Below are 17,043 nucleotides of genomic sequence, written 5' to 3'. Positions count from 1 at the left end.
GCGCCGCACTCGAGACCCAGATTCCGTTTTCTTTTTGTTTCAATTCTTGCCAGTAAATTCTTTTTATTTTTATCCAGAATATCATCAGATTATAGTTCAGAGCTCGCGGCGCACTTTACGAAACAGTGAAAGACTTAAGTCGTGAGTAATGCAATGAATAATGTTACTGAAATGTAGTTCAGTTGACGAAGCTGCGTGTTATAGCTGCGTGATTGAGACTGAGACCGAGAACCTCCGCGCGCTCTGATACACAGCAGAAGGCTTCCAGCGAACAGTCAAGGGAGTCAGGCGAGGTGTGACCCCTAGCCAGGGATGCTGGGTGAGCAAGGTGCCAGGTGGCGGCCGTCCTAGTGCCTCAGGCAGGGCCAGCCTCACTCTCCGGGGTCACGCAAGCCCCTCTCCAGGGCGAGAGGTTGTTACCTCTGCATATTTCGGAACGCAAAATTTAGTGTGGTTGGTGGTGTCGGGGGCCGTTGGTGTTTGGGTCGGTGGTGTCGGGGGTCGGTGGTGTCGGGGGTCGGTTGTGTCGGGGGTCGGTGGTGTTGGGGGTCGGTGGTGTCGGGGGCCGGTGGTGTGACCTCGCAACAGGTGACGACCTGGCACAAACAGCCATCTAAACATTGCCGACATTCGAGTGCCAGTGCTAAAATGTCAAGGCAATCTTGGCACCAAATATGGCGATGGATGAAAGTGTAGCAGAAGTTGCTCTGTTGTGGTCATGTACTGCCTTGACTGGCCTCGCGTACTGTTGGTAGACAAAGTTGGATTTGTTGAGTTCTGGTCTGGTGGTCGTTATGAACCGTTGTGTTCCCTGTAACAAGGTGGTCGCTATATGTGACTGTCTACCTATGGCGGGTTCGAGAGTGGTTCTACTCCCGCAGCCCGGGTTGAGATGTGTTGCATTTTAGGGTGTAATAATAGGGAGAGGGAAGGGAGGGTGGTGTGTAACAGGGTGTAAAAGTCAAAGCCAAACTGTTTAACTCTAGTGTTGACCAAGAGCTGGGTACTAAAACCTTTAACACCAGCTGGTCTACATAACATTAGCGTTGCAGCTGGCACAACGTTATACCTGTGACATGACAACACATGTGAATCAGAAAATACAGTGTTCAATACTGAACACACAGCGCTGATGTACAAGGGATGATTATGGCGGGTTGAGGACTGTACAACACCACCATGTTTGTGGTCACATGAAATTAATGTAAACACAAGTTGTTAACTAAATTACGTAAGAGGAATTAGCTTATAATGAAGTAGCCTATGTTTATAGTGATCCAAGATAAGTATAGAGACCATAATACACATGGTGAGCCATGATACATATATGGTGAGCCATATGATACATATGGCTACGTACGTAGCCATATGTATGGTGAGTCACGATACATATGGTGAGCAATGATATATATGGTGAGCCATGACATGGAGATGCACACTAGCCGAGCCACAGATCCTTCAAGAGAAACTCCTACCTTAAGGCAATCCTGACAGATACATAATAATTTACACGTGGAGAATAATAGAGAGGCTGGTCCCAAACCTGCACACAGAAATAACATCACATGAGACCAGAAGGCATGGCAGGATGTGCAGAATACCCCCGTTGAAGAGCAGAGGTGCAACAGGTACTCTGAGAGAGAACTCTATCAACATCAGAGGTCCGAGACTGTTCAACACGCTTCCACTACACATAAGGGGCATAACTGGCCGACCCCTCACAGTGTTCAAGAGAGAACTTGATAAACACCTCCAAAGGATACCTGATCAACCAGGCTGTGATTCATACGTCAGGCTGCGAGCAGCCGCCGCGTCCAACAGCCTGGTTGACCAGTCCAGCAACTAGGAGGCCTGGTCGGGGACCGAGCCGCGGGGTCGTTGAGCCTCGAAAACATCGCAAGGTAACCGCAAGGCAAGGTAGCTCCGAGGATCAATGTCCCCCGGAGCCCGGTCTCTGACTAGGCCTCCGGGCAATATTGTACACTCTGTGGGCCAGAGTACATGAAGTACTTGTTACACGAACACAAATTTCACAGCCTGTACCCTGCTCGAGTGTCGAGGTGTACTCACCTAGATGTGTCCTGCAAGAAAAAACTTCAGCTCTTGGACCCAGCCTTTTGAGTCCCAAATATAATGACTGACGACGATAGTGACTATGATCATGACTGATGATGACTATGACGGGGATGATGACAGCCCGTCCCCTCGAGCGTTCCCAACGTCACTAAATTGATGTACTAAATTGCCCGAACCTAACCTACCAGAGGACCCACGAAAAAGAAAACGGGACATCCCGTCCATTTTGCGAGTTTCTGTGATTTTTAGCGATGAGTGTTGACAGTGATGAAGACAGTGACGATGACAGTCAAGTGTAAAGGTTCAGTAACTGTGGTAAATGGTGTTGACAGGAGCGTGTAGGGTGTTGACAGGCAGGTCAAGATTGGGTAATGTCACTGGGTCAGGCCTGAGTGACAAGTGCTGACTACAGATGACGTTCATAATGTACTCATGTCCGCTTATATCTCCGGTCACCAGTGATTCGCCCTTAACCGGCTTCCATAGTTCTCGTTTTCTCTTGGTCTTGTTCGTTCTCGTTCTCGTTCTCGTTCTCTCTCTCTCTCGTTCTCTCTCTCTCTCTCGTTCTCTCTCTCTCTCTCGTTCTCTCTCTCTCTCTCTCTCTCTCTCACACTTGCCTCAGGTCAGGCAAGCTAGCTATTACTGCTCGGGACCTGCAGGCCCGGAATACATTTCACACAATCCGGCATATCGACGTTCATTAGTCTCCGGAAGCGTTCATTTATCGACGTTAATAACTTCACTAAACCACAGCAATATTTAACGTTGGGGTCGATAGCATATTTAAGGAATTAGGTGAAATGATAAGTTGCATGCGAGCACGCACGCAAACGCACGCGCGCGCACACACACACACACACACACACACACACACACACACACACACACACACACACACACACAGTGATGTGGTGGAGGCTGACTCCATACACAGTTTCAAATGTAGATATAACAGAGCCCAGTAGGCTCAGGAATCTGTACACCAGTTGATTGACAGTTGAGAGGCAGGACCAAAGAGCCAGAGCTCAACCCCTGCAAACACAACTAGGTGAGCACACACACATACCTGGAGAGGGTTTCGAGAGTTCTTCTACAACCCGCCGACACAGTACCCAGTGAATGTTTATATTCCTCTTGCAGTCTGTCAGATCATTCTGCACCTGTCATATAGAGTACACGCGAGGGAGAGGAGAGAGAGGGGAACAGATCTCTTCCAGGATAGAGGTGGCAGACCATTTACCTGGGCTCTAGGAGACAGGATTCCTTCCCCCCCCCCCCTCCCTTTCCGTCCTAAATCCTTATCTTGACCCATTCCAAGTGCTATATAGTTGTAATGGCTTGGTGCTTTCTCCTGATAATTCTGTCACTGTCACTCACTCTATCACTCGCTCTCACACTCTCTGTCCTGTATACACCAACAGTCACTCTTCTTGGGTATGACAAACTGTCTATAAAGAGCGAACCTTCTCATTACTGCAATTCAAATAAAGGAAACGAGGTTATTAATACAAAACAGAAAAATCGTTAATAAGTCGTCTGATTGGTATTATATATGATCACTACAACACACTAACACAGTCTACACAAGCAGACGATGAGTCACAATAACGGGGGCTGGAAGATGGGAGGACTAGACCACACACACACACACCAGAAGACGAAGAGACGACGCAATCGACTAGATAATGCTCCAGGACGGACCGAAACGTCGTCGTATCCTCGGCCAACCACTTGGGCTGGACGATAGAGCGACGGTCTCGCTTCATGCAGAAGTGAGACCTTCTCGGTGTTCAATCTCTGACCGTCCAAGTGGTTGGACACCATTCCTCCTCCCCGTCCCATCCCAAATCCTTATCCTGACGTCCTTTCCAGTGCTATATAGTCGTAATGGCTTGGCGCTTTCCCCTTGATAACTCCCTCCCTCCCTCCTCGTCTTCTGGAGTGTGGTTTAGTTCTCACACTCTACACAAGACCCACAACAAGTCATAGAAGCACAGGTATATACAGGGAGAGAACCCACACGTTCACCCTACCCTCCTACTGTGGAGGCGGCGGCGGGGCTGAGCCCAATAACCCACACACACAACTGAAGCTCACAGCTCACATTTGGTTCTAACAACTTTTGAACAACCATTAATGCATCCTGACGGCTGGCGCAGTCCTCTATAGGGTCCAAACATCAGATCTAACCTTATTGTTCAGTTCTTTCAATATTCTCCTTTGTTCAAGCTTTTTCTCATTAAGTTGTATTAATCCAATGTTGCTCTCCACTGTCCGCAACTGTAGATGAAGAAGTGTGCAGCTCACCCAAGCAGTGTTGGATTTTCAACAGGTAGTATTTGAAAAGCTGTGGGTTTGCAACGCTACCTGTATATTTACAACTAAATTTTGGAATTACATTTTGATTCTGCACTTCCACCACATCGTTGGTGGTAGCCAACGTGCAACTTAGTGTGTCTTGACCTACGGGCGACTCCTGGTCTCTATTCTATTATTTTTCGGTCATATCTCACAAGATTGCACCCAGGTATCCACCCCAGTGTCATGGTAGCCCTTTGAGAGAGTTCCTGTGACGGCTGCGGACACTGAGTTTGCCTCGGTGAGGAGGCCAGTAGTTAGTCGCGTTTTGCATAGTGGAGGCATAAAATATTAACAAAAAGTAGTTATATTATGGACGTAAACAAACGTGTCTCATGGTGGCGAGGGATTGTGCTTCATGTAGAGGATTATCCTCACTTACTATGAGGACGACGTCACCGGCGCAGCCAAGATCGACGTCACCGGCGCAGCCAAGCTCGACGTCACCGGCGCAGCCAAGCTCGACGTCACCGGCGCAGCCAAGCTCGACGTCACCCGCGTAGCCAAGCTCGACGTCACCCGCGTAGCCAAGCTCGACGTCACCGGCGCAGCCAAGCTCAACGTCGCCGGCGCAGCCAAGCTCGACGTCGCCGGCGCAGCCAAGCTCGACGTCGCCGGCGCAGCCAAGCTCGACGTCGCCGGCGCAGCCAAGCTCGACGTCGCCGGCGTAGCCAAGCAAATGTGTGTGGTGGCAACCTGACCGTAAAAAAACTTGATTCTGAGCCCAAAGCTGAGAATTCTCCTTTGTGGTATACCATTTTCTAGGGTCTTGTATTAGGAAAGGCGTCCTTGAAATTGCACTCTGACTGGTAGATAGTAATGTGAGCGTTTAACTCACCAGTGGGGGATTGTGTGTGGCGCTGGGATCACCAGTGGGGGATTGTGTGTGGCGCTGGGATCACCAGTGGGGGATTGTGTGTGGCGCTGGGATCACCAGTGGGGGATTGTGTGTGGCGCTGGGATCACCAGTGGGGGATTGTGTGGCGCGCTGGGATCACCAGTGGGGGATTGTGTGTGGCGCTGGGATCACCAGTGGGGGATTGTGTGTGGCGCTGGGATCACCAGTGGGGGATTGTGTGTGGCGCTGGGATCACCAGTGGGGGATTGTGTGTGGCGCTGGGATCACCAGTGGGGGATTGTGTGTGGCGCTGGGATCACCAGTGGGGGATTGTGTGTGGCGCTGGGATCACCAGTGGGGGATTGTGTGTGGCGCTGGGATCACCAGTGGGGGATTGTGTGTGGCGCTGGGATCACCAGTGGGGGATTGTGTGTGGCGCTGGGATCACCAGTGAGGGATTGTGTGTGGCGCTGGGATCACCAGTGGGGGTCACCAGGTCCTTGTTCCCAGTGGGGAGGGTGAAGGGAGGCTCTAGGTTCCCTTGCTGGGGAATGGGGCTTCCAAATCCCCACTCCCAGCATAGGGAGGGTAGGGGAATGTCCGCAGAATGCCACCGCGACAGACAAAAAACATAAACTATCATTTTTCATGTCTCGTACTTTAATTCCCCCTAAAACCCAGGTAAGAAAGCCATTGTGTTGGCTAGTGTTTACACGCACACCGGCAGAATGTGAGGTGCCCACCACGGCCAAGTGGAGGAACGGCAGAGAGGGGGCACGACCCAACTGGGGAAAGTTGGCATCCTTCAAGAGGACCTGATAAACGCCTCCAAAGGATATCCACTCAAACGGGTTGCGATTCATACTGCAAACAGCTGCGTCTAACAGCTGGTTGACCAGATCCCCAAAACTAAGCTAAGTTTAGCTAAGAGAGAGGATGTAAAAAAGAGGGGGGGGAACCAACCCTCTTCAACTGAAACTCCTTAATAGCATTATTTTTTAAAATCCGATGGGAAGAGAGGGAGATGTTTCTACTTTTAGATCAAGAATGGAAATGACCCGATAAGTAGGATATTTTTTCTTTATATTGCCTGCACGCCAAGTTTCCAGTCCATCCTCCTGTTTTGGTAGTAACGATGAGGACCATAGTGTATATATACACCGACGTACAAGGAAATTAAAACGTAGAAATCGGCACTATTGAGTTGGACAAACCGGAAAATAAAAAGTTGTTTACTTGTGTTGCTTTGACAATCTAAACTAACCTATCGTAACCTCCCTAGGCCTAACACGATATCTGAGGCCTGATATAGTAAATGTGTGCTATACAAGGCCTAGGAATATTTAAGTTTTTGTTTTAGCGTCATTTATTTTAAAAGAATTCGTTACTAGTCAATATACTACTATCTAATAGATAACGTACGAATTCGTGACTATTGACGACCGTCACAATAGGTACTGTCTAAACAGGAGGACGGGTTGATGGTTTCACATTAAATGTAAACAAACTTACTGACAACTGCGCAGCGATCAGACAACTGCGCAGCGATCAGACAACTGCGCAGCGATCAGACAACTGCGCAGCGATCAGACAACTGCGCAGCGATCAGACAACTGCGCAGCGATCAGACAACTGCGCAGCGATCAGACAACTGCGCAGCGATCAGAGGTAAGAGACCTTCCTTGAGGTTATCTTGAGATGATTTTCGGGGCTAAGCGTCGCCGCGGCCCGGTCCTCGACCAGGCTTCCTTTTTGTTACACCCCCTTCCCCCACAGAAAGCAGCCCGTAGCAGCTGTCTAACTCCCTATTTACTGCTAGGTAACATGGTCATTAGGATGAAAGAAACTCTGCCTATTTGTTTCCGCCTCCAACGGGGATCGAACCCGGAACCTCTGGACTACGAATCCGAAGCGCTGTCCACCCAGCTGTCAGCCGCCAAGTTGCAAAGTTCCCAACTACTTAATCAATAGTTTACGTATAAAATATACAACAGCGACACTGATCATAATTTGAATACTTATGGAAATCAATTACCAGACAAGACAAAAAAATATTTCTTTCACGGTGCTTATGAAACCGAGGATGAACTTTGCAACAAGCCGCCGGCTTCCTGTCCTCGTTAAGGCCACTAGCGAGATGGTGGCCCCTCAGGTATATGGCCCCTCAGAGGTGTACAGCTATAGGTACTCCTATACTATACCAGACGATACTCGAATCTTTTTTACTAAACTTGTTTTCTAGTAGAATTTTTTTTTCTAGCAGAAATTTTTTTCTATCAGAAATTTTTTTCTATCAAATTTTTTTCTAGTAGAATTTTTTTTCAAGTAGAATTTTTTATAGTAGAATTGTTTTTTCTACAATACTTTTTCAGTGTCAGAGTAGTTAGTAAATGGAATGCACTTGGAAGTGATGTGGTGGAGGCTGACTCCATACACAGTTTCAAATGTAGATATGATAGAGCCCAATAGGCTCAGGAATCTGTACACCAGTTGATTGACGGTTGAGAGGCGGGACCAAAGAGCCAGAGCTCAACCCCCGCAAGCACAACCAGGCGAGTACACGCCCGCCCGCCCTCCCAGGCCAGCAAGTTCTCACACTTCCGTCATTATCCCTATTTTTACGCCCTACTCCTGCGTCTCGGTCGTTAACGGTCATCACTATCAACTTTATACCTTAATAACCGCCGGCCCAGTTAAGTGACCGAGCCTCCATTATCAGGCCTTGGCGCTTTCCCCTGATAACTCTCCGTCCTTCCATTATCCAGGCCTTAGGAAACACGTGATTGATCGCTCCCCCCCCCCCCCACCCAAGCCCCGGCTGTCTCGTCTTCAACTTATCGGTAGTTTACTCCAAGTATTTAATCACTCGTTCAACAATCTTATGAAGTCGTTGAGATTTCCAGAAATACTTTATATTTCCCTTTGTTTTCAAGGTCAACTTTCAGGACCAACTTGAGGTCATTATAAGTCTTTGTACTTCAAGCCTCCCACGGTAATGAAGAGCCCCAAATGAGCTCTTAATAATTTAGAGAGAAATTTAAAAATTTGCCTCTTTAATTTGTTAAATTCCTCGTTATAAGAGATGATACCGAAGTTTGCAGGTATCATCAGGTTTGCAGGTTATCATCTGGTTTGCAGGTTATCATTTGGTTTGCAGGTATCATCAGGTTTGCAGGTATTATCATTTGCAGGTTTGCAGGTTTGCTGGTTGCAGCACCATTGATGCAACCAATCATCAAAACAAAAGGCCGTCGTCTTCACGTTGTTCAAGACACTACTTGTTATATAGACCATTTAATCATGTTCGGAGTCACGACTCTAAACGTACAACGTTCACTTAATCTGTAAACACTCTCTAAGTCAACGTAACTGCAGCACTTTACCCGACCTCATCTAGACAAATGGTAGAATTAATTAGAAAATTAATCCCTCTCGGCCTAGACCTCATTTTCACAATGATATATTGATAGGAAACATAAGGATTACAGATACCTGTTGACCAGACCACACACTAGAAAGTTGAGGGACGACGACGTTTCGGTCCGTCCTGGACCATTCTCAAGTCGATTGTGATATTTCACAATCGATACTTCACAAGCACATATTTCCGCCACGTTATTGTGACTCCTCGTCTGCATACAGATACCTGTTATACTCGGATCGCATCCTAGTTCGGACAGGTATGGACACGGTGAACCACGGACACCCCCACCTACACTGAGACTACCGCAGGCACCCCCACCTACACTGAGACTACCGCAGGCACCCCCACCTACACTGAGACTACCACAGGCACACCCACCTACACTGAGACTACCGCAGGCACCCCCACCTACACTGAGACTACCGCAGGCACCCCCACCTACACTGAGACTAGCACAGGCACACCCACCTACACTGAGACTAGCACAGGTACACCCACCTACACTGAGACTACCACAGGCACGCCCACCTACACTGAGACTACCGCAGGCACCCCCACCTACACTGACACTACCGCAGGCACACCCACCTACACTGACACTACCGCAGGCACACCCACCTACACTGACACTACCGCAGGCACACCCCCTACACTGACACTACCGCAGGCACACCCACCTACACTGACACTACCGCAGGCACACCCACCTACACTGAGACTACCGCAGGCACACCCACCTACACTGAGACTACCACAGGCACACCCACCTACACTGAGACTAGCACAGGCACACCCACCTACACTGAGACTACCGCAGGCACACCCACCTACACTGAGACTACCGCAGGCACACCCACCTACACTGAGACTACCACAGGCACACCCACCTACACTGAGACTAGCACAGGCACACCCACCTACACTGAGACTAGCACAGGCACACCCACCTACACTGAGACTAGCACAGGCACACCCACCTACACTGAGACTAGCACAGGCACACCCACCTACACTGAGACTACCGCAGGCACACCCACCTACACTGAGACTACCGCAGGCACACCCACCTACACTGAGACTAGCACAGGCACACCCACCTACACTGAGACTAGCACAGGCACACCCACCTACACTGAGACTACCGCAGGCACACCCACCTACACTGACACTACCGCAGGCACACCCACCTACACTGAGACTACCGCAGGCACACCCACCTACACTGAGACTAGCACAGGCACACCCACCTACACTGAGACTAGCACAGGCACACCCACCTACACTGAGACTACCGCAGGCACACCCACCTACACTGAGACTAGCACAGGCACACCCACCTACACTGAGACTACCGCAGGCACACCCACCTACACTGACACTACCGCACAGACACACCCACCTACACTGAGACTAGCACAGGCACACCCACCTACACTGAGACTAGCACAGGCACACCCACCTACACTGAGACTACCGCAGGCACACCCACCTACACTGAGACTAGCACAGGCACACCCACCTACACTGAGACTACCGCAGGCACACCCACCTACACTGACACTACCGCACAGACACACCCACCTACACTGAGACTAGCACAGGCACACCCACCTACACTGAGACTAGCACAGGCACACCCACCTACACTGAGACTACCGCAGGCACACCCACCTACATTGAGACTACCGCACAGACACACCCACCTACACTGACACTAGCGCAGGCACCCCCACCTACACTGAGACTAGCACAGGCACACCCACCTACACTGAGACTACCACAGGCACGCCCACCTACACTGAGACTACCGCAGGCACCCCCACCTACACTGACACTACCGCAGGCACACCCACCTACACTGACACTACCGCAGGCACACCCACCTACACTGACACTACCGCAGGCACACCCCCTACACTGACACTACCGCAGGCACACCCACCTACACTGACACTACCGCAGGCACACCCACCTACACTGAGACTACCGCAGGCACACCCACCTACACTGAGACTACCACAGGCACACCCACCTACACTGAGACTAGCACAGGCACACCCACCTACACTGAGACTACCGCAGGCACACCCACCTACATTGAGACTACCGCACAGACACACCCACCTACACTGACACTAGCGCAGGCACACCCACCTACACTGACACTAGCGCAGACACACCCACCTACACTGAGACTACCGCAGACACAACCACCTACACTGACACCACCGCAGGCACACCCACACACACTGAGACTACCGCAGGCACACCCACCTACACTGAGACTACCGCAGGCACACCCCACCTACACTGACACAACCGCAGGCACACCCACCTACACTGACACTACCGCAGGCACACCCACCTACACTGACACTAGCGCAGGCACACCCACCTACACTGACACTACCGCAGGCACACCCACCTACACTGAGACTAGCGCAGACACACCCACCTACACTGACACTACCGCAGGCACACCCACCTACACTGACACTAGCGCAGGCACACCCACCTACACTGACACTATCGCAGGCACACCCACCTACACTGACACTAGCGCAGGCACACCCACCTACACTGACACTAGCGCAGGCACACCCACCTACACTGACACTAGCGCAGGCACACCCACCTACACTGACACTAGCGCAGGCACACCCACCTACACTGACACTATCGCAGGCACACCCACCTACACTGACACTAGCGCAGGCACACCCACCTACACTGACACTAGCGCAGGCACACCCACCTACACTGACACTACCGCAGGCACACCCACCTACACTGACACTATCGCAGGCACACCCACCTACACTGACACTACCACAGACACACCCACCTACACTGACACTACCACAGACACACCCACCTACACTGACACTACCGCAGGCACACCCACCTACACTGACACTACCGCAGGCACACCCACCTACACTGACACTATCGCAGGCACACCCACCTACACTGACACTACCACAGACACACCCACCTACACTGACACTACCGCAGGCACACCCACCTACACTGAGACTACCACAGGCACACCCACCTACACTGACACTACCACAGACACACCCACCTACACTGACACTACCACAGACACACCCACCTACACTGACACTACCGCAGGCACACCCACCTACACTGAGACTACCACAGGCACACCCACCTACACTGACACTAGCGCAGGCACACCCACCTACACTGACACTACCGCAGGCACACCCACCTACACTGACACTACCGCAGGCACACCCACCTACACTGACACTACCGCAGGCACACCCACCTACACTGAGACTACCGCAGGCACACCCACCTACACTGACACTGGCATGCCAAACAGTGTGCCACCCCGCCGGGAACACCCAACACAAACACCCACTACTAACAGGGTGAATAACCTAGCGGGTTTTCTTCCTATTACGGGTGTTGTACACGCAACTATGGCGGTATGTTTACTCACAGGACGAGTGACGCTGCCAAATAAACTCGCCGTTCTCATAAAAAATTCTCCCTCCTGTCTAACCCCTCCCAACCCCCTTCACACCCGCACATTTCATCTGTTGTCTATCTGGATTCGGCTTAGTGTTATCTTATCTCGCAAATTCGGCCTGGGGGCCAGGAACATAGCCCCAACAGACCTGATCAATCAGTCTGTTGCTTGCCACCGCCCCGCCACTTCACTAACCTCTCAGATGGTCAGCCCTTCGCCGGCATCTTACCACAGATGGCAGCATCCTCCACCAGGAACATAAGGAACATAAGAACAAATATTATATATATATATATATATATATATATATATATATATATATATATATATATATATATATATATATATATATATATATAAATTACTAAAACAGTTTAAGATGTTTCCCCTCCCCGACACTCTTCAACTGATGTTATAGGGAAGAATAGTATATAACAAAAACTACATGTAGTACTGGGCCCCTGGCGCAAGGAAGACGGGACTTTCACAAATAAAACAAAGAAAAAGTTTAATACTCAGGTCACAGTACGACTGTTTTCACGCTACCCACCCTGGAGATTCTTAAGGTCGACAACCCTAATGAATGCTTCATGAGCCTGACCCCAACTTCGACTCTTATATCGGACCAACTAGTGCTCTCTACTACAGAATATTGACACACAGTAACAGCTCTATTCAAAGCTGGAGAAATTGCCGGCCAAGAAAACGTGTAGAGAACCTTGACTGCCTGAATCAATTCAATGAAACATCTAAATTATTGAACCCCTTAAAAATCCCTTTAACTATATTCCCTACAGCACAGGCAGGAGAACTGTATAATATATAATTGGAAAATATTATAGGAATAGGTTCTAAACCTAAATCCGGAATTAATTACTTACGAGACAGACAGGTCCCAAATCTGTACAGTAAAATAACAACGTACTGGAGTGAACGATATGGAAGAAAATGCTGAATAGAACCAGTGAAGAGCAGTGGTGCCATAGGCACAATCAGAGAACACTGTATAAACATCAGAGGTCTACGGTTGTTCAACATCCTCCCAGCGAGCATAAGAAATATTGCCGGAACAACCGTGGACATCTTCAAGAGAAAACTGGACTGTTTTCTAAAAGAAGTTCCGGACCAACCGGGCTGTGGTGGGTATGTGGGCCTGCCACCAAGCAACAGTCTGGTTGACTAAACACTCACAAGTCAAGCCTGGCCTCGGGCCAGGCTTGAGGAGTAGAAGAACTCCCAGAACCCCATCAACCAGGTATCAACCAGGTAACTCTCAGAACCCCATCCAGGTACAATCCAGGTTATCAACGTAGCCTGATCTTGACAAGTTTTGTTTTATGTTGAACGGAACGGAGGTGTCCAAGGTGAATGCGCCAACCACAGGTAAAAGACCATACACAAGATATACCAAACTCCCCTAGCAAGACTGACAGATCCCTGGTAAACAACACTGAAGATAGACAACACATTGAAGGTACACACCCATCATGCCAGTTATAAACATAAGATCTGAGGTATACACATCCTTGGCGAAACCTCAGCAGCCCAGGCAGAGCCGCAGCAGCCCAGGCAGAGCCACAGCAGCCCAGGCAGAGCCACAGCAGCCCAGGCAGAGTCACAGCAGCCCAGGCAGAGCCACAGCAGCCCAGGCAGAGCCACAGCAGCCCAGGCAGAGCCACAGCAGCCCAGGCAGAGCCACAGCAGCCCAGGCAGAGCCACAGCAGCCCAGGCAGAGCCACAGCAGCCCAGGCAGAGCCGCAGCAGCCCAGGCAGAGCCGCAGCAGCCCAGGCAGAGCCGCAGCAGCCCAGGCAGAGCCGCAGCAGCCCAGGCAGAGCCGCAGCAGCCCAGGCAGAGCCACAGCAGCCCAGGCAGAGCCACAGCAGCCCAGACAGAGCCACAGCAGCCCAGGCAGAGCCACAGCAGCCCAGGCAGAGCCACAGCAGCCCAGGCAGAGCCACAGCAGCCCAGGCAGAGCCGCAGCAGCCCAGGCACAGAGCCGCAGCAGCCCAGGCACAGAGCCGCAGCAGCCCAGGCAGAGCCACAGCAGCCCAGGCAGAGCCACAGCAGCCCAGGCAGAGCCACAGCATCCCAGGCAGACACACAGCAGCCCAGGCAGAGCCACAGCAGCCCAGGCAGAGCCACAGCAGCCCAGGCAGACACACAGCGTCCCAGGCAGAGCCACAGCACCCCCAGGCAGAGCCACAGCGTCAAGGGCAGAGCCACAGCACCCCAGGCAGAGCCACAGCACCCCAGGCAGAGACACAGCATCCTAGGCCCACACAGGCCCACACAGACCCACCCACACCAACCAAGAAATAACCACCACACCAACCAACCTACCGTTAAGGAAGAGCCCACGCGCAACCACAGGCTTGTGATGTCTCCCGAAACTTGAGACAATGTTCGTCTATTTACTGTGATGACATCTTGCCACGGGCGGCCGTCGAGCCTCTCGTGGTGTGGGCGGCTGCGCTCTGGCGCTCCACACCGCCACAAAACCCACCACATTAATAGTCGCTCGAAACAGTGGCCAGCGGCCAGGGGGTCCAAAAGTAACAATTACGTTCTCATACTGCCATGTCCGGCAATATGGATATACCTGTGGTCAGTGGTGGTCTCCCATCGACACAGGAGTTTATATTCTTTTTTCTAACGATGCGGTGGTATAGCCTAGCTCCCTACTGAAATAATACGGGCTCTCCATAGCCCGTGCTACTTGGAACCTTTGTTCTGAGTAGCGAATCTTTATAACATCATCATCTCTAATGAGGCAGGGAGGGGGGGGGGGTTTAGTTTATAGTGGAAGTGTTCTAACTATTCAGGGAAAAAAATAGTGGTAGCTTTCTAGCTAGGGGCCTCGTAGCCTGGTGGACAGCGCGCAGGACTCGTAATTCTGTGGCGCGGGTTCGATTCCCGCACGAGGCAGAAACAAATGGGCAAAGTTTCTTTCACCCTGAATGCCCCTGTTACCTAGCAGTAAATAGGTGCCTGGGAGTTAGTCAGCTGTCACGGGCTGCTTCCTGGGGGTGGAGGCCTGGTCGAGGACCGGGCCGCGGGGACACTAAAGCCCCGAAATCATCTCAAGATAACCTCAAGATAGGGAAATTACGGCCTAATAACAGCACGGGGTTTAATATAGCATTTTATTATAAGAGTTTTATAGCTGTAGCTGTGACGGGCTGGGAGGTGCTGCTCTAGTTCCCCAACAGCGCTGTTGAGTAGTTATAATGTTAAAGACAGGGATTCAATAGCTATCAAACGACGCAGGGGAGCCATAGTCGTAGCTTTCTAATATCTATAGAAAACGGGAGTGTCTGTCTCTGTCTGTGTGACGGGAAGTCTGATATGCTGTTACCTGGGGCCGGTCGGCCGAGGGGACAGCACGCTGGACACGTGATCCTGTGGTCCCGGGTTCGATCCCGGGCGCCGGCGAGAAACGATGGGCACAGTTTCTTTCAACTTATGCCCCTGTTACCTAGCAGTAAATTGGTACCTGGGAGCTAGTCAGCTGTCACGGGCTGCTTCCTGGGGGTGGAGGCCTGGTCGAGGACCGGGCCGCGGGGACACTATAAGCCCCGAAATCAACTCAAGATAACCTTCACACAACGTTCCATAGTTATTTGTGAATGTATTGCAAGCGTTATAAGGAGGGGGGTCGATCCCCCCCATGACCTTCCTTAAGTAGAATTGGTTCCTGTTGCGACAACCAACGGTATATATATATAAATAGGAGCTACCTCGTAATGGACCTCATAATGGGTCACTAGCCAAGTGACCCTACCTCCCCCCCCCCCCCCGCCACCAATACCGCTGTCCCCTCTGCGTCCTGGGGCTCCTTGCAAAGGTGTAACCACAAGAAAGCATACAATCAACACCATTCCAAAGTCGCCATCATCAACACCAGCTATTGATTACCCACAACAAACAGCCCGTGACCCGCGCCAACCACCCAATTATATCAAGCCTTTAAGCAACACTTACCAACCTATCTGGGGTGATAAACCCATCGGCACAACCACACCATTTGTCCTGCTAACGAGCGGTTATGGTGGAGGTCTGCGGGTCGACCAGACCCTTGCCTGAGGGACTCAACGCAACACTTGTGTCACTATGTGTCACTATGTTTCTTCCGCGGGTGATACATAGTCCTGTATCACCCCCCGTGCTTGATACCTGGTTGATGGGGTTCTGGGAGTTCTTCTACTCACCAAGCCCGGCCCGAGGCCAGGCTCGACTTGTGAGAGTTTGGTCCACCAGGCTGTTGCTTGGAGCGGCCCGCAGGCCCACATACCCACCACAGCACGGTTGGTCCGGCACTCCTTGAAGAAAACAATCTAGTTTTCTCTTGAAGATGTCCACGATTGTTCCGACAATGCAAGCAATGTGTATGCTTGCGTGCATACACGCATGCTCGCCAGCATGAATGTATGCACGCTCCCTTCACACACACACACACACACACACACACACACACACACACACACACACACACACACACAAGAAAAAAGGGGCCTGACGGCTGATTGAACAGTGCTCAGAATTCGTAGTCCTAAGGGTCCGGGTTCGATCCCCGGAGGAGGCGGAAACAAATGGGGAGAGTTTCACCTTGATGCTCCAATTCACATAGCAGTTAATAGGTACCTGGGAGTTAGACAGCTGCTACGGTCTGCTTCCTGGGGATGTAGTCACTTAGTTGTATTTACCTAGTTGTGGTTGTGAGGGTTGAGCTCTGGCTCTTGCGGTCCGCCTCTCAACTATCAATCAACTGGTGTACAGAATCCTGAGCCTACTGGGCTCTATCATACCTACATTAGAAACTGTATGGAGTCAGCCTCCACCACATC

The 17,043-nt window shown here is 51.0% G+C and overlaps 1 protein-coding gene across 1 annotated transcript in view; it reads left to right on the top strand.

Moving 5' to 3' along the window:
• Positions 1-14,518, top strand: part of LOC123760804 (mucin-2-like) — a 57,385-nt gene extending 42,867 nt beyond the window's left edge. The window contains exons 6-10 of the mRNA XM_069329116.1: positions 4,799-5,101; positions 6,799-6,940; positions 9,364-10,053; positions 10,629-12,047; positions 13,740-14,518. Of these exons, the coding sequence (XP_069185217.1) occupies positions 4,799-5,101; positions 6,799-6,940; positions 9,364-10,053; positions 10,629-12,047; positions 13,740-14,518 (3,333 nt within the window). The remainder of the gene's footprint in view (positions 1-4,798; positions 5,102-6,798; positions 6,941-9,363; positions 10,054-10,628; positions 12,048-13,739) is intronic.
• Positions 14,519-17,043: the final 2,525 nt, after the last annotated feature.

The sequence above is a fragment of the Procambarus clarkii genome, chromosome 22, assembly GCF_040958095.1.
Source record: "Procambarus clarkii isolate CNS0578487 chromosome 22, FALCON_Pclarkii_2.0, whole genome shotgun sequence".
NCBI lineage: Eukaryota > Metazoa > Arthropoda > Malacostraca > Decapoda > Cambaridae > Procambarus > Procambarus clarkii.
This window is presented reverse-complemented; position numbering and strand designations above follow the sequence as displayed.